The sequence below is a fragment of the Lepidothrix coronata genome, unplaced genomic scaffold (assembly GCF_001604755.1).
Source record: "Lepidothrix coronata isolate B3197 unplaced genomic scaffold, Lepidothrix_coronata-1.0 Scaffold286, whole genome shotgun sequence".
In the NCBI taxonomy this organism is placed as follows: Eukaryota; Metazoa; Chordata; class Aves; order Passeriformes; family Pipridae; genus Lepidothrix; species Lepidothrix coronata.
Window position 1 is genome coordinate 247,956 of NW_016690466.1, and position 26,223 is coordinate 274,178.

The 26,223-nt window shown below is 37.9% G+C and overlaps 1 protein-coding gene across 6 annotated transcripts in view; it reads left to right on the forward strand.

Moving 5' to 3' along the window:
- The window catches only part of GULP1 (GULP, engulfment adaptor PTB domain containing 1), a 77,772-nt gene that overhangs the window by 7,166 nt on the left and 44,383 nt on the right, over positions 1-26,223 (forward strand). For all 6 annotated transcript variants that reach the window (XM_017836864.1, XM_017836866.1, XM_017836865.1 and 3 more), the window contains exon 2: positions 4,678-4,739. In XM_017836864.1, the coding sequence (XP_017692353.1) occupies positions 4,678-4,739 (62 nt within the window). The remainder of the gene's footprint in view (positions 1-4,677; positions 4,740-26,223) is intronic.

Here is a 26,223-nt window from a genome sequence, read left to right on the forward strand (position 1 = left end):
GGAACATTTTATGTCTGGGGAAAAAAAAAAAAAAAAAAAAGAGGAAAAGAAAAAGAAATAACAAAAGTAACTATTTTTGAACTATGTATATTAACGGATATTTTTCTCTATAGGTGCCTAGGAAAGAATCTGTCATAATTTCAATTGCTTAATCATAGTAACCTGGTAATAACTTTAATAAATTACTACTATTAGACACCCGGACTTTACTCAGTCATTCCTCTAGGAGGTGGCTGGAACAAATGCTACAGATGAACTAGGCAATAACTCAGGTATATTTATGTTTGTTATTAGTATTTAGGTATTACATTCTGATGAAAACCCAGGTATCAAGCATTAAGTCTCACAGCTCAGCCTATTAGTTCATCTTTAGCCTGCAGTAATCAAGACAGATTCTACCTTGTCTGACCAGCTTTAAGTGAGGCTTGTGTGAACCCACCTGTTTCTGCTGCAGTGTGCAGTAAAGGAAATGATTTAGAAGGGTGACAGTGCTTTTATGTCCCATTGCGAAGGTTTTCTTTACGGAAAAAAGAAATAATCTAGGAAAAATTAAAGCTGTAGGTACCTATGTACACACACTGAAGCAAAAAAGCTTTTTGTTCCCTGGGGCAGTAATACTCAGATACACTGATCTCGTGGGATGAGCTCTTCTTCAGGGGGGTGTTGTCAGACTGATTTGTCACGTAAGATCTTTTTTCCACAGCAAGTTTTGTAAAACAGGAAGAAAAGACACTTTCATGATGTTAGCAAGAAAAACATTCATTGATGTCAAAGAGATTTTGATTCTGTAAAGAATAAAGGCTTTAGTTTCTACCTTCTAGATACCACTGTATTTTCACCATGGCACTGAAAAAAAGGACACATCGGTGTCCTTTCTCTGTTCATCATGTTAAGTGAGTGGCCACTAGGTCTCATATGCTTTGATAAATGCTTTAGAAACGTTAATTAATTAATGTTAATTAATTAATAATGAGAGGGGGCTTTAGGGAGGCAGTTAACTAAAACTGCAGTGTGAACATTCCACTCTATAATCTCTCTGGGCAGTCACAGGCAGAGAAATTAATCTCGAAGGGAGAACAATTTCTTGGCACTGTTATCTCTTTCCTTTTCGGTAGATAAATGGTCAGCTGGGCTGTTATCTAACCTAATGTTATCCTCCTCTGAGTGCAGCACAGTTGGGCTGGATACTTTATGAAGTCCCCAGGCCTGGTGACTTCAGTGTGTGATTTGTCAGCACGTTCCTCTTCCCCAGCTCTCCAGAGGCTTCTGGAATTGCTCACACCTGGGGCTCCCTGCTTGTGTGATGAGCAAGCATTTGATACGAAATGCAGATTTAGAGTGGAGAGGGGCTGGTGTGATTCAAGGGGGGTTTAGAAAGGAGTGAAGTCTCAATTCTGAGCAGCACCAATCCTCTGACCCTGGAAGTGTCCCTCCTGCTGCCTCCACCCTTGCAATCCAATCTGTCAAAGCCAGGGTTAATTTGATGGAGTTTTCCCACTGCCCTGAGCAGACTAGTGTGTACTGGCAGGGGCAGAACCTGAGAAGTTCTCACCTAAGTCAAATTCTCTTAAAAGCTAGGTGGGCTGCTGTGCTGCTGCTCCAGGGGCTCTCTCAAAGCCTGTTAGCACACCATGCATGTGAAGAGGTGGTGTGTGCAGACTGCAGCCAGGATTACTAATTCTGCTTAAGCAGGGCTGAGGCTTATCCTGAGCCCTTGAAATCTGAATAATGACCCTTTTCTACATCTCCTGTGCCACACAGCACCCGGCTTCTTTGGCAGAACCACCACATGTTTAGGCTTTTACTTCTTAGAGTTTCTGATACCTCATTCAAGCTAAGCTCCACGTAGGTTTTAATGGACTCTGGATGGCTCGAACTTATAATTCTCAAAAAAAACCTGGGCGCTTGTTTAAACTTTAATGTCAATGCAAAGGCAACCCAGGTTAAGAGCTTCAGAAAAAATCTAAAATAACTGGTTTTCACCCAGCGTGATAGCATGAATCCCTTTTCACTTTCTGCTACTGCTAACATTAGATGCATGTGGTTGTCAAGTTTGGTTTTATCTAAGTTTTTGGCCCTTTCTTTAGGACTTATTGTTTTATTTAGTGTTAAGTGCCTAGAACTCCTGCTGCTCTGTAACTAATAAAACAAAAATATGAACTGTGCTTTTCATTGTAAGGTTTCATATTTTGTTTGTTGCTTCGGAATGAATAATTAAACATTAAGCTGTGAAAACCCTTTAAAAATTAAATTAAAAAGTGAGGAACCATGAAAACCACAAGCCACATCTACATCAGGTATTTAAACAAGTATCTGTTTTAGAGGTTTTCTTTTTTCATGTTTTTCTGGTTTATTAGAAGTGAAATGCCTGGTATTTCTCAACTGCTGTGAAATCAAACTAATTTTAAGCAGTATTTCAAACAGTTGCTGAGGGTGGTGCAAGTCCAAAATCAGAACTCACAATTCAGGAGGAAACTCTGGTAATGACCTTCCTTGTAATAGCCTGATTTTTTGCATGTCTTTGCTACCCCCGTGAATTTTGCCTTATATTGATTTGGCTTAGTGTTAAGAGTTCTATCAGAAGTGCCACCACTGCAATAATTACTTGCCTCTAGGAAATGGGCTTCTAGTGGAAAACTTTATGTCTCAATGTCTGCAGATCTACATCTGGATGTTGGAAATGCTGGTTGCTGGCTCACTATTTCAGTCAGCAGCACAAGACATCATAAAATCCAGGCATCTTTTTGCTGCCCTGCTGAGTTACTGATTTCCTTCTGAGCTGAGAGTGCTCATCCATATTTCCTAACCTTCCTCCTAACTTAGGGTTGCCAAGAGCTGTGGCAACACTTGCCTGGCAGTGTTATTCCCGGCTGGAATCCCTCTGACATTACAGTTGGAGTTTGATGGGCAACTTGAGGATTTCACAGAAATGTTTAAAGTCAGGCTTTGTACCTATTAAGAGCACTGGAAAGATTACCAGATGCTTGAGACCAGCATTTCACACTTGGTTCCCAAACTAATAATTTTTTTTTCAGATTTGAACTTTCCCTGCTGGGGGATGGGAAGAAGGAAGAAGGAAACATTTGCAAGGAATAGTTAGTGTCACCGGTACCTGTCGAATCAATTGTCTGCTTATAAAATTGCTTTAGAAGCTGCAGCCCGTTCACTTGTTTGTGTCAGTACTAGGCATGAAATAAATGGAGCAGCTTTTGATCTCATGTTCAAATAGAGATCAGGTTTCAGGTCTTAAAATACTCTGGGAAATGAGTTCTTGGTTCTGGTATTCCAATCACAGGCCACAAATGAAAGGAAGAGCCACTTCAGTGCATAACTGTACTCCTGGGTGCTGCTGAATGGACAAATCCTTCTTCCTTAATTAAGAAGTGATAATATCACTCTTCAGTAATGGAGCTGAACATTACTGTCATCTAGAATGAAATTTGCTTAAAGACAAGACATCTCCCCCAGCTTTGCAGTTCTGACCCTGTCAGAGTGGTGACTGTGGTGAAAATCTTGTTTTAACAGTTTTCTTCCTTCTGTATATGCTAAAATATTTTGTTGTTGCTTTAGTGTCAATAAGTGCCACGGCTTTTGCTCTTCAATGGTTTGAAGTGAAAAAGGATTTTATTGTTCTTATGCATAAGTAACAAAAAAGTTAGTAATTGTCTGTGACTATCCAAGGGTAGAACTTTGCTTTAGGCTATTACTGTTACTTAATTCAATAAAGTTCCAGATTTGTGACTTTTAATTCATGCTAATTTAAAACAGGATACTCTCAAATTAGAAAATACTACTAAATATTCAGTGTGTTCTATATAAAATACTACTTGGTGTTACAGAATCCCTCATGTGGGTGTTAATGCAATTTAGTATTTTGGAACATATTTTATTTTTTCTTAAACACTCTCAAATGAGAGAACTTGAAAAAAAACTTTTCTAGACTTGTAATAAAAAGAAGCTTTTTCTAGCATTTGGAATTCCACCTTAAGTTATGTAGAACATTCAGAAAGGGCATTCAAATAAGGAGGGAAGAGTATTTGATGAATGATTACAGAATCTCATGTCACCATATGAAACAACCAGTGGGAAAAGTAAGAGAATAGCACAGTCTTGTGGTGTGAAAATTAAAGAAAAGTAAGCAAATTTATTTAAGCTATGTAAGAAAAGATTAAAGAAAATCTGAACTTGTGAATCAGTGAATCTGATGTGCTTTCTCTTTCTTGTAAGGGCTTTTTCCTGTCAGTTATAGCTTTGATAATTTTTCTTGTGTCTTGATAGTTCACCCGAAAAAGCACATAATTCCTAAAAAAAAAAAAGTCTTTAGAAGCACACCATAGAGTCCAGTGCTTTAACCAACAGCAGGATGCAGAAAATACTGATCTGAAGCAGGAACAGCAAACAACCTTTGGCCAATAAATACATTTGGGGGGAGGAGCTGGAATTCTTATGTTAAATTAAGTCGCTTAAAATGGAAAATGTGCCCAAGAGAAATAACTAAGTTCTTTCATCTAATGTTTGGGAAGGTGTGAGATATCTCCCTCCAGCCCCAATAACTACTGCATACATACTTTTCAGAGTAAAAGGAGGGTGGTTGTTATTTTCCAGATGGATACTATTATAGTTAAATTAACAATTGAATAACCTATTCAGTGCCTCTTTTATTTTGCTTTTCTGTAGACAAGACATGGATGCACACTCCTGAAGCCTTATCAAAGCATTATATTCCCTATAATGCAAAGGTAAGAAAATATGAAATTATATTCTCCTCTTGCTTTCAGAAGGCAGTACATTCTATCTTGTTTTTAATTTGAAAACTGCAGAGACACGATTTTGCCAAATGACACAATGAAGAAAAACTTAGTAAATGTCTGGTTTGCAGGTCTCCTATTTTTAATGACCAATTGATCTTTGTTCTGAATGTGATGGCTTTCTGGAGAGCAAATCAGTTTTCCTCTTCTGCTTGATGCTGTTTCCTTTCAATGGATGCTAAATGGATGAAAATTTTGAGTGCAAAGGAATTTAACATCAGGCTGCACGCTTACAGTACTTTAAAAATTAAAATTAATGGCAGAAACTTCTTTTGAACAATAGCAAAGGCAATGAATAACGATCCTACCTGCTGGATATATGGAAATGTCAAATACTCGGGAAATGTGGTGGAGTAATAATGGCATTTTTGCACAGTAAAACCAGAAGTCTTACTCATGTTTTCTTATCTCAATTACAATATAATTCTGCAATAGTGCTTCAATTTCTCTAATGACATCCGTTGACAGGAAATGCATCTTAGCTAAATAACAGCTTAGGAAACAGTTTGCTAAAAGGAGGAGGGAACATGCAGTAATCAGCATAACTCAGAGTAAACTGAGTAACCAGCTGTGACTTGCTGAAACTGCCAGGGTAATTCAATAAGATTCCATGGTGGTCTGTTCTTAAGGTCCTTCTGTGATCGGTGTTTCTTAATATAAAAACACTAATTAAAATAATCTTAGTAGGAGTTTTATATTTTTTTAATGTTAAAAATGATATTTCTTAACATGTACTTTAAAATATTATTTAAGAGGCCAGGAATCAGGTTCCTATATGAGTATTCCCTGCTGTTGTGTTTGCAATTTCCTTTTACTTAGTGTTGCCACAAAGCGAGCAGGAGTTTGGAGTGGAAGTTTGAGTCTCGTTCAGTTCCTTGCCAGGGTTTGAACTTGTTTTTGTTCTGTGTGTCCTCAAACTGAATTTTTGACCAAAGAGTATATTACCATTTAACTGTGTAGCCTTGCCAGACACCTTGGCTTTATATTACATTTTTAGAGGGAGGATTACTTGCTGCGGTGACTGTGCCATCTGTTTTAACAGCAAGCTGAAGATATGAGTTGTTTTTTTTAATGCACTGAACAATGTCTACTCATTTGTGGTCTCTGAGAGAAAAAAAGAAACCTCCTTCATATTTCACATCTCATTGTCTTGGTGAAGAACATATCTTGTGAGTAGGTGCAGGAAAAAAAATCAGAATAAAGAAAAGGGTGATAAGATGGTGGTAACTGTTGAAGCAACAGCATTAGCAACTTCTGGAGTAGAAGAAAGGGATAGAGAATTCCTGTCTAGAGGAAGCCTGTTCTCAGCCTAGTTAGAAGACTCCTGGTCCAGAAAAGGCTGATATGTGCCTAAGTGTCCTCTCCAGTTGTGCTCCTGTTTGTTGTGGGTTCTGACCTTGAGCTCTCGGGTCTGTCAGAATAGTTGCAGGAGTCTGCAGTGCACTATAGCATGTGTTGGGTTTGGTTTGGCTGGTTGGGGGTTGGTTTGTTTGGTTTTTAAGAAAGTTACCCTTTTTTTTTTTTTGTTGGATCACAGTAAAAAAATTATTATTTAGAACTATCAGTTATTTGATTCAAAGCAAGCGAAAAATTGCTCCACTCTGCAACTGGGATTGTGAGGTGCCCATACCCTTTTTTTTTATGGACACCTGGAATAAATTTGCACAGCTTTTATGAGGTTAGCTGGCATATGCAGACATTATTAAATCTAGATGATATTTCCACCTCAATCCTCAAGCACACTTCTCATTAAGTTTTGCAATATTTTTCATTTTAAGAGGAAAACACGTATCTGTTAGTACCTTATTTGGGTTTTGTAACGTTTTGATTTTAACTGAAATATCACATTGATTTCATAACTTGTAACTACACTGCGAAATAATGATTAAAGACTCAGAAAGCACTCATAAAGCAAGTATTGAACAAGTCTCATTGATTTTTTTTTTTCCAAATATTCATATTGTTCCACTTCCAGTTCCATGACATTCTACTCGTGTATCTTCTCTATTTGTTGCGAGGAAAAGGCAACACTTTATCTGATTTATTTCGAAAGGTAATTGTGTGAGTGAAGAATGACATGTTCAGAAAATCAAATCAATTTGATGGAAAGCAATACCAGAGATGTTCTTTGTCCACGGGCAAGTGAGCTGTGTTCTGCTGCAGAGTTTTCTGAATGCAGATTGCTGTGGGTGGAAAAGTGTTTTCTTCACAAGACACAAAAATCGTTTCTCTGACACTAATCTCCAGAGATGATCAGACAAAGGAGAGCTTAATGGGAAAGTGAGATTTTGTTGATACCTAAGACATCTTTGGGAATTAAAGAAAGCTTGTTGATAAAAGGCAGTTCGTAAGTTGACTGTTGTTAAAAAAACTCCTAACAAAGTTAACTGGAAATGAAAAGAACCCTGCAATACAGACAACTGGCCTTTTTTTCCTGCCAGTTGGAGAGGACTTTTTAATAGAGAATTAGTAATGTCTTGTTATCTCTTAGAACATACACCCTCAGGATGATTTGTGTCGATAATCCTCTTTGTGAGAAAACACGAGCAGAGTTGTTCCTTATGGCAGTAAAATCCGGGAGCCATGAGCCCCATAAGGAAACTCTTAAATATAAAAACATCTTCATTCTCTCTCTCCTTTCCAATGCTCCTCATGGTGCTTGTTATTTTGAAATTTCCTGGCTTTGGCACTGTTTGGTGTATGGGGTAAGATGATGAGGGTTTGGGTGTCTTTGCTGTTTGTTTGGTTTTCTTTGATTTTTTTGTTTGGGATTTTTTGTGATTTTTTGTTTGGTTGGTTTCTGTTTGGTTGGGTTTTGTTTGGGTTTTTTGTTTGGTTTTTTTTTGTTGTTGTTGTTGTTTTGCTTTTGTCATTGTTTTGGATTTGGTGTTTTTCGGTGTTTTGTTGGTTTTGGGATTTTTTTCCCCCAAATCTTGCTGATGTCCCTAGTCTTATTCCTGTGGAAGGCATTGATAATGACTCCACATATTTCAGTATGCTCTGGATATGAAATCTTGTCTTGCTGAAGCCAGAATTTTGACATCTGTTTGTGATCCTGTATTTTTATAACTATGTCACTCCAAATGAAAGCATATTGGTCACACTTTTTTTTCTTCCCAAAAAGATAGTTTAGAATCTTCATAGTATCAAAACTGGACTCATTCTGATGTAGTGGCATGGCAGTTTTAATGTTCCCAGAGAAGAGACATAAATAAATGCTAAGGCAACCCTAAACTTTTCTGTGTTAACTTTTTCTGTGATGTTCCTTAATTAAGAATAGATATTTGTGTTATTTTCCATACTGCAGGGAAAAAAGTTCTCTTTTGCTTTTAAGTTAGTTCTCTTGACTTGAGGCCTGCTTCCTTTCTGCAAAACAAAAGCGATCAAAGTGTGACTTTTATAACAGAGTCTGACTGCAACCTTAAAAGTGGCCTGGTTGTTGTCATCCCCTAACTGATAGAATCATAGAATCATAGCTGGGTTGGAAGGGACCTCCAAGATCATCAAGTCCAACCCTTGATCCACTACCACTGTGGTTACTAGACCGTGGCACTAAATACTACCCTAAACCTTTCTGCACATAAAAACTCGCCCAAACCAGCAGTGTTTGCTGTGTCTCTCTGTAGTAATTGTGTATGTAATCCCCTTCATAGTTACATGTTTGTTTTTTTGACTTATATCAACTTTCCACACGCGCAGCTTTTCCCTTTGGCGGCTCAGAGGCTCTGCTTTGCACGCCCGCTGTTTGCGTTGGCTGCTGCTGTCGGAGGGAGTCACAGCAGCTCTGACCTTGCACCAGGCTGAGGAGCTGCTGTTCTGCATGACATGAGGGCAGTGTTGAACTCCAGGGGGTTTATTTTACCGAGAGATGTGACGTCTTTACGTCCGCTTTAAAACTTACTTTATTGTCATGTGCACACTTATGATTCTCGACGTGGTTTAAATTTGAAACGTTAAAGTGAAATGAACAGCCACAAAAAAAAACCCCAAAAATTAGAAATGGTTGGACTCAATCTTGGAAGTCTTTTCCAACCAAAATGATTCTGTAATAAAAGATCTAGTACTATTAGTCTTCAGTACAATAAACAATTTATTTAGGTCTTCAACTTTGCATAATTTCTTATTCCTTGTGCTTTTTTATCACTGAAGAATGGCAGATAATGCTTTTCTGGACAAGATTCATAGGTCAAATGATGTAACCACTGTAGCAGAGCTCTAGGTGCAGTTGTGTCTTTTGAATATCTGCATATCCCTGTCATTAGTGTACAGTATTGTCAAAGCCATGTTTTCACGACATAAACTTCACTTCCTCTAAAAAATTTTGTTGCTGCTGTAGCAATTCTCTTTTTCTATCCAGTCAGCTTATTACAGAATGATCACGATTTTATGGCAGTAAAAATAATTAATGAAAAAATGTCAAAGAGAAAATTGTACGTGGCTTTTCCAAGATGCAAGGTACACAATTAATAATTACACCTGAAGTTCTGTGATGGGGTTAGATATAGCAGGATATTTTAAACAATACGTGAAAATGCTGAAAATTAGAAACTAATTAAATAGAAAAGGGCATTACAAGAAATAATTTTCCTACATTTATTATGATTAGAATTAATAACTTAATACCAATTAACTTTCATTAGAGTATCAAAATGCCTTGGATGTGATCGTAATTACTTTAGTGTTTAAGCAGAAGAAAAATGGATATTGTGAAAACACCCAAATGAGATAGGAAAGCAGAAAATTGTAATTTTACATTGCAGTCATAAAACTTGGATCTCATTATACCAAAGATGAATAGTTGCATAGCTGGAATATGAAATATTTAGAGTCTGCAACAAGTACTGTCGACAGACTTCTCTGCTTAAGGGAAATGGACCTACCTGTTCTATCTTGCTTTAAGTGGGAGAGTGGAAAAGGGTAGGATTATATCCACAAATCTACAAAATAAATGACTGGGATGCAGAAGAATTGTATCTAAACTTTCAACAGTAACAAACATCATGTCACCCAAGAAGCTGCAGGAGGACAGCGGCATTTTAAGTGTTCAGCGTGAATAGTTTCAGTTGCCATTTGTCTCGCTGGAAACTGGTGAATATTTCAGCCTCCTTAAAATGTGAACTTTTGTGATTTCCTCAGAAAGCTCGGTGGGGCACTGAGTGCTTTTGAAAAGCTGTCAGTCTGCACTGCCTGAGGTCGAACAGCCAGTTTGTGAAGAGGCAAGAATTAAATCTGCACCTCCCGAATCTTGGTCCAATCTTTGGAGCACAAACCCAGCCCTCATTTCAACAGTGGATCACTGTACAGGAATGGAGGCTGAATAATATTTGCAGACAAGTTTTACATCTCATCTGCATATGAATGCACAGGGATTCAAAGATGGTATGAAGGCACGCTGGGTATGTTGGGTCCCACAATGCCCTGGCACATCAGCACGTCAGGATCAGTTTGCAGAATTCACAGGCTTGTGGTGTGTCCAGGCATTTGTACCTAGAGTTTCATCCTTCATGTCCATTTACCATTGCTGTGGAAAATGTGACTTGTCCACAGTTGGAGTACTGGCATCTTTTACAGCTGAACACTGACTGAGAAGTTTGGAAAAAATTTGCAGAATAGCAAGTGGTTTTGACTCATGTGTAGACTCTTTCCAGGTGTTTGTAGCCCTCCATCAGTGTAAAATACCCAGCTGCACAACTTCAGGCTCTGTAGATCATTATAACTCTCCAGAACATGATCTGCTTCAAGAAATAAGTGAAGTTTATTAGCAATTCCAGTTTTTCTTCCTTAAAATCCATTTGTGTATAATAATGCAAGAGAGCTTAGTATAATGTGTGATGTTTCATTTCTTTTCCTCTCTCGGGAAAAGCAACCGATGTGTATTTCAGTGAAATGTCTTTGGTAGATTTTAGTAAAAAAAAAATAAATTAAAAAGAGTTCATTTAAGTGTGAGATAAAAAATAGCGATCATGTGGGTCAATACTTTATAAACTGCAACTGAAAGACAAAACAGAAGCTTTTGATCTATTCTCCAGAGCTCTTGTCTTTTCTCAGGTTCTGCTTGTCTCTTCATAAGCTCCATTTTCCTTGAAATTTCTGAGTACTGGGTGACATAACTTCAGTGTGAAACATTTGCAATGCAAGTAAGTGCAAAAAATCAAAAATAGATCGTACCAATTAATGGCAGTGTGTGGATCTGAGAAGTATTTTAAGTCCCTCTCTCAGTAATGTATTAAGGAGTATGTTAAAACTGTAACGCAGCAGGATGGAGGCAGAGCCCCCAGTCTGCATTGAAGTTGGATCTTCAACCTACCACAACCCTGGGGTGTTCCCTATTTCAAGCAAGTTTTAGGATTCCTTTGTATCCAAGGAGGTTTTCTCTCACATATATTGCCTTCTCAACCATTCTCTTTAACACCCTGGCTGCTTAATTACAGTCCTTTTTCTTTATCTCTGATTTTGAGCAGTCTAAGTTTCATTTCTCTTATCAAAGAAAAATTATTTTTTAACAGTTAAGAGCTTTAGACATATATTTTTTTTTTTTGTAGAACCTTCCAGAACCAGTTATTTGGCACTCAGATATAATATCTAAAAACTACAACCTGGATTTGAAAATGCAAAGCTGCAAGAGGTTTAGCTCATTGTTGCATTTTGAAACACCTTCAATTTTAGAAAAATGGAATGTCCTAGTGGGATTGGTCTCTTCTCCAAGGTAACAAGTGACAGCACAAGAGGAAAAAACCTCAAGTTGTGCCAGGGGTTGTTGAGTTGGATGTTAGGGGAACTTTCTTCACTGGAAGGGTGGTCAGACATTAGAACAGGCTGTCCGGGGAAGTGGTGGAATCAGCATCCCTGAAAGCCTCCAAATAAATATGTGGATGTGGCACCTGGGGACATGGTTTCGCAGTGAACGTGGCAGTTCTGGGTTAACAGTTGCACTCAATGATCCTAGAGGCCCTTTCCAGCCTAAAGCATTCTGAGATTCAGTATCAAACACAGCATCTAAAGCATCTTTCTAAAGATAACATGTCAACTAAAAGTTTAAAAGCAAGTTTTGAATGGTCACATTGCTGGCCTTCCCCAGCATCTGTCTCAAAAGAGTTGAGCAATGAGGCTGTTGAGGCAAAAGGCTCAAAATCAAGGGTAAGCTTTGTAACAGCTTTAACAATGTAATTTTCTTATTCTTCAAAATCTTGTTCAAACTCACAGGTTTGTCCAAACAGAATTAACTAAACAAAAAAGAGTGTGCAAAGGAAAAGCATGGGTGCTCCAAAGACCTCAGGGTCAGCAAAGATTTACTCAACTCTCCACATCCCTTTCAGTTCCTTCCCTGTCACTGATATTTATTCCCCTGCCTCTTCTTAAATCTGCTTGAGGCTGCCAATTAGCCTCATTAGCATGCCCTCCAGGCTTCCCTCTGCACAGTTATATTGCCATGTGAGCTGTCAGCTCTGAGAATGGGAGGTTTCTGTAAGGAGGCCTTTCAGCCTCTGGACTGTCGAGTGAGTTGCCTGTCTGACACTGGAATTAATTGGCTGTGGAGTTCAAACATCTGGATTATTGTGCTCGTGGGCTAGCTGGCCCACAGCTGCTTATAGGTTGTTTTGCTTTAAATTAGAATCAGGCCTGCAGATGAATTAACTCTTTCTCGTCTCCCATATTTGTTTTTGACAGAGCTGAGTATTTCTCTTTGCTCAGCCTTTCCCTGTGCACGGAATGACTGCCTTCTTGCATCTACTGTTAACAAAAAATCATTGGGATGCTTTCCCAAAATAAACTAGAAACAGAGCTGGTTTATAGAAAATCAGAGCACGGCACAACTTTTTGAACAGAAACTTCTACAAGGGCATAGAGTTTTAAAAACAAAAACAAGACTATGAGAATCTGTCCAACAGCCAGGCTGTTCATCATTCAGGAAAATTTTCACAAATATGATCTCCAAGAGGATTCATCCTTAATAAACCATCGGACAAGCCACCAGCTGCAGTCTCTGACTTCATTAACTTTAATAAAATAGTAATGTACACCAGTCACCTGTGGATCCTGGAGTGTAATGAATATTTCTCTCAGAAATGCCTCCTTCAGGTTATTGTGATTCAGAAAGTGTAAAGCCAACCCTGGTCCATATTAAAAAACATTTTGAACTTTGAACATGAGGATTTTAGGTGAAATTCAATAGTGGAACTAGTCATTTCTGGTTTGGAATATTGCAAAGAAGAAATATTTGCAAGAACTAATTTGTAAAGCTTTGTTAAAATGTTTGCATCGTAAAAATTATTATTTACCACTAAAAGGAAGTGTCTAAACCTTCATTTTTTTTCCCTTCTGTATAGTTTGACATAACTAATATTTTCTTCATTCCCTTAAGGGAAATCAAATCTAGTAATTTCCCACTGTTTTCTAGTTGTTTTTTCAATTTGTTGCCGTACTATTACTGAAAAGAGGGGGAAATGTAGAAACAAGGATGTCCATCAATCTTAGATGTGTGGAACCAAGAGTTGCATTTGAAGGAACAGATAATTTGAGCCATGGAGTGGAAAGGTCCCTAAACCCTCCCTCGTCCTGTTGCTGTAGCACTTGGTGCTTCTGAGGAGGCAGATGCCAGGAGAACAGGGATAAGTAACTCAGCAAATCACATTACTTAGACCTAAAAGATTAAATGGGAGGGAAACCTTTGTCTACTTATGAAAATAGGTTTACTGCTGAAAATATCCATTCGAGTCAGGAATGTGTCGGTCTTCCTAAGCCAGAATTTAGGGGCTGTGCCTCAACTTGCAGTTTATGAGGAATTGAGGACCTGCAACTATTAAAATCAGGCACCTTCTCAAAATGAAAAACCATTCAACAAAATTTCACGTGCATTCTTAACGTTCAAATTAATTTTAAAAGCTTTAAAACCACTCATGGGTTTGGGGTTTGAGTTTAGGGTTTTGAAGAGAGGGAGGTGGGAAAGTTGGACCTTTTGACATGTTTGGAGTTTTTTTATTATTTTCAAAATCAAAGATCACTCTGTTAATTTTATGCTGCTTATACCTTTTTATTCGTATTAGTTTTTGCTGTTTGATGCGTACAAGAAAGAATGGAGTTCAATGTTTTATATTGATTTTCAGCAGTAGCTTTGAGAGGTTCCAGCTGAAATTGTGCTGTGCATTTCCAAGAGGTTACTGCAATTTATCACAGTTCATTAGATCATAAATTCCTTGAAGCTAAGGGCTATCTTTTTGATGTTTGTACAGCCTCTAGAATAATGAGACTGAGGCTCTAGATGCGACCCTGATGCCAATAGTCAGAGATCAAAGCTCAGAATAAGCAGGCACCAGAAGACCTTGGATTTGGCTCTCATGAGCTTTCTTCTCAGTTGGGATAATGAAATGATAATGCAGATAAGAAAAGGGTGAGTTATTATCCTCAGTTTAAAGATAATGAGGGAAAGGAAGTAATGCTGAAGGTTTTCTGCATATCTGCCCCAAATCTGTTCTCACATCAGATCCCAAATTTTGAATTTTACTTCAATGCCTTGAGCTCAAGATTAAATGTGTTCTCCATACCTACTCTCTGAGTGGAAAGGATTAGGTTGCTATTTAGACAGGACCCCAAATCCTTATGTGAATGTTTTTTAAATATACTGTTTTCTAATTCTGTGTTCACCTAGTGATGTATCACTATAATGATCTAGACTAGACTGATTTTACTAGTTCAGCAGCAGATTGAGGTCTTTTATTGGAAAGCATAATATTTTTTATGAAGTAAGAAGTGAAAGCCAAAGTAAGTGTTGGACTAATTGCCATAGTAAAATAATTTACATATTACTTTCCATCTCAGTTATGTTCTCTTGAAGCAGTTCATCAACAGATGTCCATCACATCTGCTGATGGATCTCAGGCCATGCTAATAGTAGTTTTATTTAATATCTGACACTGTCAGGTTGAAGTAGTCGCTATTATATATTTTTGTATTTTGTTAAAATAATCATGCTAATAAAAAAAATTCATTTTTCTAAGTTATACTGTGTAGCAGGAAGCACATATATTTAGGTAATGCTCTGCAAATTTGTTACATATTCAGAAAGATAGCTTAAAGAGGCAATTCTTTCTGTTCCAAACATTATATTAAAATAAATTACTCTTATCCTGGCTGGCTTTTGAAAAACCTCTGACATCAATATAGTTCAAGTGCCTGAAGGGCAGGTGTCGAATTATGGTGATCACATCTGTTTTACAGTTCTATTTCATGCGAGATTATGTGGAGAAAAGGCAATTTCTTCTACAAAATAGATTAGCAAGAGAGAATATAGACAGGATCATAAAATAATAATCATTACTTGGCTATCCCAGTCAAAATATTCTCTGAAAATTTCTGGGGGTATTCTGTGAATGTAGTAACTCAGAAGAACATCTACAGGTGTCATTTGTGTAAAATTATCAATACATTTAAAGTAGCAGATGGAGCTTAGGAAGTAGTTTCTAGGAGCAAGTTAAAAAAATTACATTTTTAGTTAGACACGGACGTTTTTTTGGCTGCTTATACAAAATATTGCTATTAATTTCTGTGTATATAGCACTTAGTTTAGCACATTCTTGTAATTATCCATCTGATTATGAATTACAGTTCACATACTGACTCAGCATATTTCCCCACAAATATAAAAAAATTAGCCTCATTCTTGCTTTACGGATTAAGTGGTTCACAGTATAGAAAATATACAGTTTTGGGGGAAAAAAAAAAAGAAAAAACAACAAAAAGGTAGTTCACACTTCATGTTCCTGTCCTTTAGGACAGGTAGGTATCCCGTGGTGTCTATTATCTTGCACATGGAATGTATGTAGAAATCATGTGCTACACACCAAAGTAGTTATAATACTAGAATTTAAGGAGCAGATTATCTTCTTGATAATCATAGCTTAAAAAAAAAACAACAAACCAAAAACAAAAACAAAACAAAACAAAAAAAAAACCAGATTGTCTTCAAAATTTGGGTTCCAGGAAAAAAAATACCAAAAGTCATATTAAACCTCTAGGCTGCTAAAGCACTAGCTCTACACATTCACAGCTCTTTCTCCAGAATAACCATTTTCTGGTGTGCTGCTTGTCCTCTGTTTGACAGCCCATTGATTCTATGAATCAAGAATTAAAACAGGAGTCATTTATTCTAATTATGGTGCAGTAAGGCTCACAGTATTAAAAGTCCTGATGCAGTGCCCTTAAAATAGGCAATTTCTTATTTCGCATTAAACTGGAAAAGGTCTTTAATAAACTTAGAGTCATGGATAATAGCTATTTGTTCCTATTACTGAGGCTATTTGTGTTTGAATGAGGGTTCCTAACTGTGACTTCTTCTGGTTTTTGTCCCACAGGAATTCCTGTTTCTGTGTTTATAATGTCATTGCATGTTGCTGTGGCAAAAGTGTGACAGTACAAGTTCAGCATTATCATGTTAGTCGAGGACAAAGAAGGTAGAAATTAGAGCAAAATGAACTTTAATCGCAAAAGTGGGAAGCGTCTGTGGAATTTTATCTCTGCTTTTATAAGATAGTGTTTTCCAGTACAAAGGAGTAGCTTCAATACTTTTTCACTTGTATTTAGACATACTCTGTGTTTCCAGTTTTTGCTTTTACTTATGAATTTCTTTCAGAACTTGCAGGGTTTATTTACACGGAGCAGGGGAAGGCTGTAATAATTTTCCATCCAGCTTCAGTCTGAAGAAGATTACTGCAAGCCAAACACAGAATTGCACAATCCCACCTTGAACTGGCACATGGGAACTCCTGGCTGTTCTTGTGGATGTTGTTATGAGAGGAAGGATCTGAAGCCTGTGCTCAAAGTCATGCCTGGCAGTGAAGTCGTCTGGGAAACATCTCTCTGAAGGAGCTCCTGCAATGATGTCATGGCCTGTTTACTTGGGTGGCTCAGAGGTTCTGAGTTAATCAAAATGCTCCCAGTTTTAGAAAGCTTCACCTTCTTGGTAAAGCAGAGTGGTTTTGCCAGCTTTATGAATAGAGATTGCTTTTGTTATTTAACACTTAGGCATCACTGCTTGTTTCTTCGTGAGGGTTCTTTGTCATCTCGGTTCAGTTTTCACTGTCCTTGGGGAGGTTTTGTCTGACAGGCCTACTCTTTGCAACAGGAAAAAAAAGAGTCAGCAGGACAGATGGAGCTTGAGAACACGGAGTTCAAGTTTAACTTGCTATATTTTGTGAACAAAAGTGAGATATCCTGCAGTATGCTAACACAGAGCTGACCAGTCCGTGCTAGGAATGGTGGCTTTCAGAAAGCCAGTGCTTCAATAGAGCAGAGGAGAACAGAGCCAAAAACTAGGACAGCAGTTTTGCATAACTTGTACAGGGTGTTAAAGTTGTTATAAAAATACCAGCACTTGGGATCTTGATCTTGCTGTCCCTTTAACTGTGTAGCATTTTACGAGACAGGCGTGGAGTTGTTTTGAGGGAGTAGAGGATGTGAGAATCTGTCCTTTCTGTACTGGAATGCTAAAGAAAATTAACTTTCTGGAGGGATAGAATAGTGTGTTTTCATAAGTAGTAACAACTAAGATGTTTTTTCATACAGTGGGGCAGGGAAGTTCTTCCAGATTGTTGCTGAGCATCATTCTCAGACTTTAAGTAGGAAGTAAATCAAAGGTGGTCTCTGTGTTCTGAAGTTTCTAACAGTACAATTCACATCTTTGCAAAAGAGTCTGTAGATGCAGTAGAGCTGTTTGTATTGCTTCAGTGGAATGTAGGAGTTGTTGCAATCGTCTTATGGTTAAGGTAAATTCAATCACTGCATTGGCATCTGGTTTATGAAAACAATAAGAAAAAAGCAGCAAATTATGTCGACTTTCTTACATTAAGTTATTTGAAAATGACTTAGTGAAAATAGTATTTCAGTAAATTTGAGGGCTTTGTCAGATTTTACTACTTTCACAGAGAAATGATGATTGAGTTGAATCGAATTCCTGTGGTGCAGAACTAAATCTAATGTCTAATTATGGGCTTGTAAAGCTGAAAAATGTTATTATGCACTTCTAAATCTGAAAATTTAGTATTTCAAATAGTGAATACGTATCATTTTTAGATGGCTCTTTTCAGTGAGGGTAATTTACATATTTTTTTACTGGAAACAGTCCTGTCAGAAATTTTTTTAATTGAGTCATTCAAGCAGCACGATGTGTCTTCAGTGAGCAAGCATCAGAGGCACTTCATGTTTGGAATATCCTCTTTAAATGAAGTGTCAGGTTTGATATTTAGTTCTGTTTTCCCTGTCTGGATACAGAATGGTTCTTGTGCTTGTGCAGGTACTCTTTTCTGTGCACAGGCATCTTCAGCCTTCACTGAATATTGGTTCAAAGACAATAATTCTTACAGAAATAAAGAAGTACTATATTTTAAAGATTGAACAGTGAATTTAGAGCTGCCAGTTCTTAGTTCTTGGAGGTCAGAAACTAAATAGAACCTAAACTAATGTGAGAGTAGGAACAGAGCTTTGCAGGAGCTGGCGAGGATGTTATTCCGCATCTCCAGTTGGATGGCTCAGTCGTTTTCTGTGCAAGTCAGAAGGAACTCAGAAAGATCACACACAGGGTGAAGCTGGATCACATTAGTCAGCAGTGTGCTCATTTGATGTGTTTTCTCTTGTTAGTCATCCTGAAGCTTTCAGGCAGTAACAGAGATACACCACAGGAGGCTCAGCAGAGTTGTGAGTAGCAGTGGAGAAACAGAAGGTAGCGGTTTGATGCCGTTGTTTGATGTTAGATAAGTCTGTGTTAGGTGTCAATAGTTCGTGTGCTGAAGCAAAAGAGCTGTAATAACTTGAGGAAGGTGCCTTTGGATAACCCCACAGATATTCCCTGGCACAGTAAAAGGAGCTGACAAGATGCTCCTACCAAAAGAAAAGAAAAAGTAAATAATCTGTTCACATGTGAAAGCAAAAACTGGAAACACAGAGCGTGTCTAAATTGAAACCCAGAGGATGAAGTCTGGAAGCATGTTGTTCTTTAATTTACTCCTTCATTATGTCCATAAACGGAGTGGGTTGGATCTCAGGAAAAGGTTCTTCCCCCAGAAGGTGGCTGGGCACTGCCCAGGCTCCCCAGGGCAGTGGGCACAGCACCAAGGCTGCCAGAGCTCAAGAAGTGTTTGCATGATGCTCTCAGGCCCATGGTGGGATTCCTGTGCAGGGTCAGGAGTTGGACTTTAGGGTATTAATGGGCCCCTTCCAACTCAGAATCTTCTATAATTCTATGACTTTACTCAACCTCTAATCACAGGATTCTTTCACGTGGAGGCTAAAGACCATTGCAGCACACATGAAGAAAGAATGCTGTCAAAAGAATGTGTGTGACCCAGTCACAACCAGAGAATGTATGATCAGAAATTACTCTTTTTTTCCTAGTAACAAATTTGCTCTCAGTACCATCTTCCCCTGCCCTTGTTTATTATATGCCAAATATTATTTATCAGCTGTGGGAAGTGCACCTGGAATTAAAGGGAAAACAAGCCTTCAGCATGATATACTACTAGTATTAGCATCACTGTCATTTGTGACCTGTTAAAATGTTCTTTTTTAAGCCCTTCTCTCATACGTCAGAAGCTTTTAAAGAATTATCTAAAAATTTCTTGATCTCCTTAGATTTTTTTTTTTTTCTAGAAGCTCCTGAAATGCTGTAGAGATTTGATGCACTGAAGAAATGCTGAATGTTTTTTCCTGTACAACTGTTTTTTTTCCACAGTGGCAGCCTTGACAAGACAAATGTTTTACCTTTTCTGCTTTTTTCTATATACCAACCTGCTCTTATCTGTCTTGTGGAGGTACCAGCTGTATTTCTTAACATTGTTTTATTTTTAGGATAGGATGCTTTAATGCAGGGAACAGGGTTCCCTGTTGCTGTGTTGCACTGTAATTTGATTTTTGATTTTATCCTTGCTCACAGCCCCCTTAGCATATGACCACGCTGATCTCTCTGGAGAAGATTTAAGTTTTGATAATTTACAAAGTGGGTGCCTGAATTTCTGCTTACAAACAAATTATTTATGGCAGTATAAATATATACTCTCAGTTTGCTTTAACTGTTACCTAATTATTTTACGTTCCCTTCTTAATGCTCTCTTTCTTCCCCCCCAAAAATTCAATGGCTTATTAAATAGATTTTTTTTTATATCCTAATTACTGTAAATATTTTCACCTCTGTGTTTTCTCACATGCATTTGGCTTAGTTCTATTGATGGATGAAATACCCACTAATATTTGATTTCCATCAGAAGACCCTTTTTAAAATGTTTTTAATTGTGTATTCCTTAATTTTTCATGAACAGTGCTCAAACGCTCCCTAAAAAAAATGCATAAATTTTTTTTCCTGTGTCAGAGCCACCACTGGTGTGGAACATTACATGTCAGATGAGCAGAGGATATTCAGGGAATGTGCTGATGTCTGTGCCACTTTTNTGGAGAGTTGGATTTCTGCTCTCATTTGAGCAGCAATCATGCCTGGTAGAGGCAGTTGTTTTAAAGTTTGTCACTAGAAAAACGCTCCCCAAAAGGGAAAAAATGGCAAAAATATGCCATTGTAGAAAAACAAGGAAGCTATTGCAGGTGAGGAACTGGACTATGGGGTGGGGAAAGAGAAGGAACTCAAAATAGAAAGAGGTGTGTGTTTTATTGTCCATACTGTCCTTCTGCTGTTCAAGAGATGGAGGAGGTTCATGTAGGCACAGCTGAGCAAAAGCTGTGCGTGTTTTAAGAAGTGGTTCACAGCTTAGACATTTGTTCTTCTGTTTCCTGCAAGGCTTCAAAACTGGCCTCTCTTCTCCTTCATTCTTGTTTTGTGTCCTGTTGTTCTGATGTTTTCACAATGTGGATACATTTGTCTTCCTCAGTAAATCAGCCTCCCTGTAGAATGGAGGAGATTGGAGGAGCTAATTTTTCAAATGTTGGCTGCAGGTATCCAGTAATTATTTTTTCATTGCCTTTTTCCCCTTTCTTTGTTGTATAAAGCACTATTTTCTTATAATTGCATTTAAATCTGCATGAAAGAGAACCTTTAATGTTCAGGGATTTCAGAGTAATAAAGAAATGTGGCGCTGCAAAAGATTGGGGTTTTTTTAAGATTGAAATGTGATGACAAAAGAAAACAGATGTTGTTTAAAATTAAAATATCCTACACTGCTCTCTACTGGAAGAGTGGAAGTCTACATTAAATATTCAAAAGTGTACCTAAAACTATTTCTTAGTCAAGTTTAATGATTTTTTTTTTTTTGACTCTGGTAAAACTAAATTTTCCAAAGCATGGATAGTCTTTTGTTTTCATCTTAAGTTTTGAGAAAAGCACCTGGATATACTGTGAAAACATTAAGATGTTGAGGGTCAAAATGTAAGCTTCCAGGGGAAAGAATTACTGGAGAGTAAAAAAGAAAATGAACTGTTAATCTTCAAAATTCACCTGACCTTATTAATGGACTGTATCAGAACAGCAACAGACTCATCAGAACTGTAAAAGATCCTGGATACCTGAAGTTGCCCCGTGTTTGAATTGATTTTTAATTGAGCCAACAAAATAAAAGTGTAGAAGATTCACCTTTTAGTCATTTCTCCAGCCAAAGCACAACAATAAAAGCAGTTTTAATAATGTCATTGTGGACTTGGTCCAAACGTGTTTTGCCCACATAAAATGCACAGGAAAATTTTCACCTCCATTCTGCAGGAATGAAGGATCTGTGTGAGAGCCCTCCTGGCCATTACAGGGTTGGATTATTCTCCCAGTTGCTGTTGATGATAAAACTTCTGCTGATTTTGACATGGTGAAATAGAGTCTGTTAATTCCCTTGTGAATCTTTGCACGTGGAGTGAACACATCTGGTTGTCTGCTAATGTCAGATTATAAACAGTTTGATCTGAGGTGTTGGTCTTGTGTATGGCTGGTCAACAGCTCTCTTTCTTAATGGCAAACATCAATGGACTTTAAAGGAATACTTAAATGGTTCTCACTGATGAGGTCTGGACTTCATAAATCTCTGCTTATAGACAGCTGCAAGTGAAATCAGAATAAGTAATATATCAGAAAATTAATTTTTCATCAGTTTTATAGGGAGTGTGTATGCAAGAATGGCAGACTGCAGTGAAAAATGTGTAGTAATTTATATGGGGAAAACATTGCTTTAGCTTGCTTTATGTTACACAAATATTAAATATCATGCTCTTCTAACTTCTTAAAGTATCCAATGAAAATTCAGTATGATCATGATGATCTTCTCATTAATAATAAAAAAATACATAAATATTTTAAAATATGAGTCTAGTGGCATGCCTAAATTATTGATCATTTTTCTTTGAATTGCCTTGTTATGCATGAAGTTGCACCAACCTCAAGAATAATCTTTTTCCTAGTTACAAGCAGTAAACACACGTAGCAGTCATATGTAAACATTTTCCAGCTCTATTATGTGTTGGAATCCATTACTTGTGTAAAGAACACTGAAGAGTTTAGTGCAGTTATTAGTTTGCATAGAGGATATAATAGTGAATGATCTAAAGGGAGACTGCTGTGTTATTTTCTGTTTGTTGTGCAGTGAAGTGTAGGAGTTTTTAGCTTGACCCTCAGGAATAGTTACACTTCATACGAGGATTGTTCTGCAGAAAGGACTCTGAAGCACTGAAAAAAACCCCACTGACTCTTCAAGTTCCCACCTAGAAATCTGTAATGGTTCTGCTCTCTGAAGGAGCCAGGGCTTGAAAAGGGAAGGTTCAGATTTAACCCCTTTTGCTTGGAATTTTTACTGGAGAAACTCTTCCAGGCTCAGTGCTTGTGCTGTTCCTGCCGCAGCTGGGCCGAATTCCTGACATAGCACATATCTGCCCTTTGTGTTTGAAATGGCCAGCTCCCCGTTTCAGGAGGCTGCTGAATTAGTTGTTATTCACTTTAGAAATCCCCGAGGTGGCAATGCAGCTTCTGTGTTGGAGACTGTACAAAGAGGGAGCCCTTTAACTAAAAAGTAAGTTGTAAAATCTCGGTTTTCAAAAATTCTAATCTTTTCCCGCTCTAAGACAGGGGTAAAAAGTATGAAAATCCGTTTTTCTCTGGGTTTGAGAGATGGATAGATTAGTGAAAGGGTTTTTGAACATAGTAAGACTGTGTTTATCTGGTCTTCTAGTACTGTGTGTAAACGTATCACCTCTGTTTTAAGGAAAGTCCATTGTTTTATTAATTTAGGGTTACCTGTTTCTTGGGTCACTTGTGGGTTTAGCTGCAATAAAGCTGTCTTTGGGAAAAATCTGCTGTTAATTGACCTCCTCTTTGACTGAGGCAGTCTCTGTTCTACAGAATGAGTGATTTTGGTGGGTCCAATGGAAATGGAGCTGATGTCTGGGCTATTGCTGGTTATAACATCTCTGTTTTGCTTTGGGGATGCTAGTTTAAGAAAGCTTGTTAAACAGGTTTGGATGTATTTTAAGGGCCACTGTGAGGTTACATCTGTTCTGCTGTTAAAAATGTTGAAGTCCCAGCTTTGCAAATAGATGTGTTTGCTCAGCTGAACTGGTATGAGTGATGCCATGCTAACTGGCACCTAATATTAAACAAAAAATGATGAGAGTTCACATGGAAAAGGCCCAGAGCAGAGGAAAAAGCAAGGAATAAAAAACTTTCAGTTAAAATGTTAGCTATGTAACTCTATATTGCATAGTCATTATTTTGTTACAATAAACTTTTTCAAGTTTGAAATTCTGTCAGTATTTTGTCCCCAGATAGAACAGTCTAATACAAATACTCAGAATATTTCCCCTTAATTGCTGGTGTTCTCTTTATTACTCTTACCAAAAATAAATAAATAAATAAAAAAGAGGGGTCGAGCATGAAATGTGTAAACAGTTTGAATCTACCTGAATTTTAAAAATATAGGATTGCAATTAAAAGAGGTGCAAGTAGATACAAACAGTACAATCCATGGCATGGCCTTATAATTTCTGATTGATATTAGCACTTAAGGTACAAATCTTTGTCCATCTGGATTAAATGCATCTTGCTGTATTTTCCCACACTGAATAGTTTGTTATGCATAAGCTCAAATTCCACATCCAGTTCAAAACTGCTGAGAGCAACAGAAACTTCAGTAGTGATGCTTAATGTCAAAACTGACTCTCATCTGGAAGACAGTGCATTGTAGATGACTGATGGAGTTCTGGTGGGTTATGTTCCATAAATGCTGGTGTTTCTGTATTCTCTGAGTCTTGGTTGTTTACGTCTTTTGTAACCTGTTGAGCAAACCCAAAGGGTTTCTTCAGGTCTTGTCAGTCTTTTAAACCTGTGCTCGCAGCAGTTTGTCTTTCTGTTTACATCTCTACTTCTCCCTCCTCTCCATGATCAGAAATGTTAATTTCTGGGTTGGGAAACATTACTATGAGCTTTAAAATTCAGTGACCTTTAACAGATTCCCCAGCTGTGGCAGAAGTTTCATTTGACGCTTCCACATTCTAAGGCAGTGATGTGAATTAGCAGGAGGCACAAGCCCCTGGGAAAACTGTGGTTGTGGAAGTTACTGTTCATGGAAAGTCTGGTTGGCTGCTGGGATTTGTTGAGTACAGCAAAGATACCTCCATCCTTTCTGGACTGTGAATCTGAGGAGAAAGCTGAGAAGGAAGTTGCAGGGAAATGCTTCTGTTGCTTTTGAGGCGTCTTTTGCTATCTCAGATATCAATTATCTGGATGGGAGCAAGCAAATAAGAAACACAGGGCAGCCCTGTGCCCTTCTGGAGAAGTAACTGCAGATGAGGCAGCATAACCTGGGGCAATCTAGACATGTGTGTGACCCAATTCCACCCAAAGCCTGGCTCTAAATCTATTGAGAGGTACCAGGCTGCTTACACTGGTGATGCCTCTGGAGCTGCCAGTTTCAAAACTACCCAAACATTAGGAAATCACACATGGATGAAGCGTGCTCAGCTGTCTTCCCCTTCTCCCTGGGCAGCAGTGACCTGTGTTCTCTGTTCACTGAGCCTTGTTCACACCTGCAGCTGTTATTTCCTGTATTCATGCAGGATTCCTGCACAGTGTATCGTGTACCTGCCCACAAACTTGCAGCAATTTTACTTCTGCCCCTCGTGTTCTGCCAAGCGTGGAGTGTATAAATATGCTTGTGTACAGGTATCTGGGATTATTGGCATTTCAGCATTCCCCTGAAATTCTTATCTGACCTTATCCACTCCTTTTCTTTTTTTTCCTCCACAGACACTAGCTCAATATTCACTTACCCTTCCCTTTCTGTCTCTGCCACATGTAGTGTCCATAATGTCCAAGAGTCATTCCTGCTTCTCTATGTGCATTTTGAGCAGCTGTCACTTTTCCAGGGAAGATCACCACCTCTGTTTAAAGCACCAGAGATGTCGCATGAAAGAAATTAAATAGCAGAGGTTTCTGCTTTGTTATTACAAGCCCTTGGTGTCTGAGCTGGAGAATTGTAATAGCAGAGACCGTGGACAGCAGATGTGTGTGGGGGGGTTTTGATTACTGTATTGTTTTGCTGTTGTATGCAAGGTGGTACATCATATTTCAGAGTCAGCAGCAAATTTCCAATGAGGCTTAATTATTGGTGGAGCTGCACAGTTTCTTTGCAGGAATAAAACTTGAGCCTACTCAAGCTTTTGAGTGTTTAATAGAACTTAAAACTTCGGAGTTACTCTGTCAAAAGCATCTGTAGCTTGGCAAATTTAAGTTCCTTTTGAAACTGCCAAGACTTAAAAAATTTTACATTTTTGTGTAAAAAATTTTACATGTGTGTCATGTTACACAAAGCATTGTGCACTTTTGTAAGAAAGCGGGGGTGGGGAGGTTCTTGCTACCATTATTTTGGCATATGCATGTATTAGTGTGGCTTAAATCTAACTGTACCTCAATGTGAAAATTGGGCAATTCAAAATTAAGGAATATATTACACAGATCAGCTTCAGGTGAGGGTTATCATACCTTTTGTAACAGTGTAGTAGAAGGCAAGCAAAACTGCACTGAACATAAAAGCATTTTGTTGTACAAATAAAGAAGTGGTCAGGTCCCTTTATGTATTAACAAGTGTATGTTTGGTTTTCATCAAAACCTTATTTGGTAAAAATATCAATTCCAGTCAAAAATCTTTGAATATGACCCTCACTTTTATGTAAGTTGGAGCCTAGTTTCTTTAAATCTATGAAATTACTGTACCAAGCATCTCTGAGAGAAAAATCAGTCCCTTTCATTTGTCTTGCATCACTGTATGAAAGTTTTAGCAGAATAGTCCAAATGATTGGCTCATGTTGATTCACAGGAATTATCTTCTATCAGTACTTTTTGTGCATTTTTTCATTATTTTTCTAAAAGGAGATTACCAAAATAATGATTTCCATGTGGAAAAAGGTGCTTTACCCTCTATTTACAGATTTGTATAGGATGTTTTTTTAAAGGTGA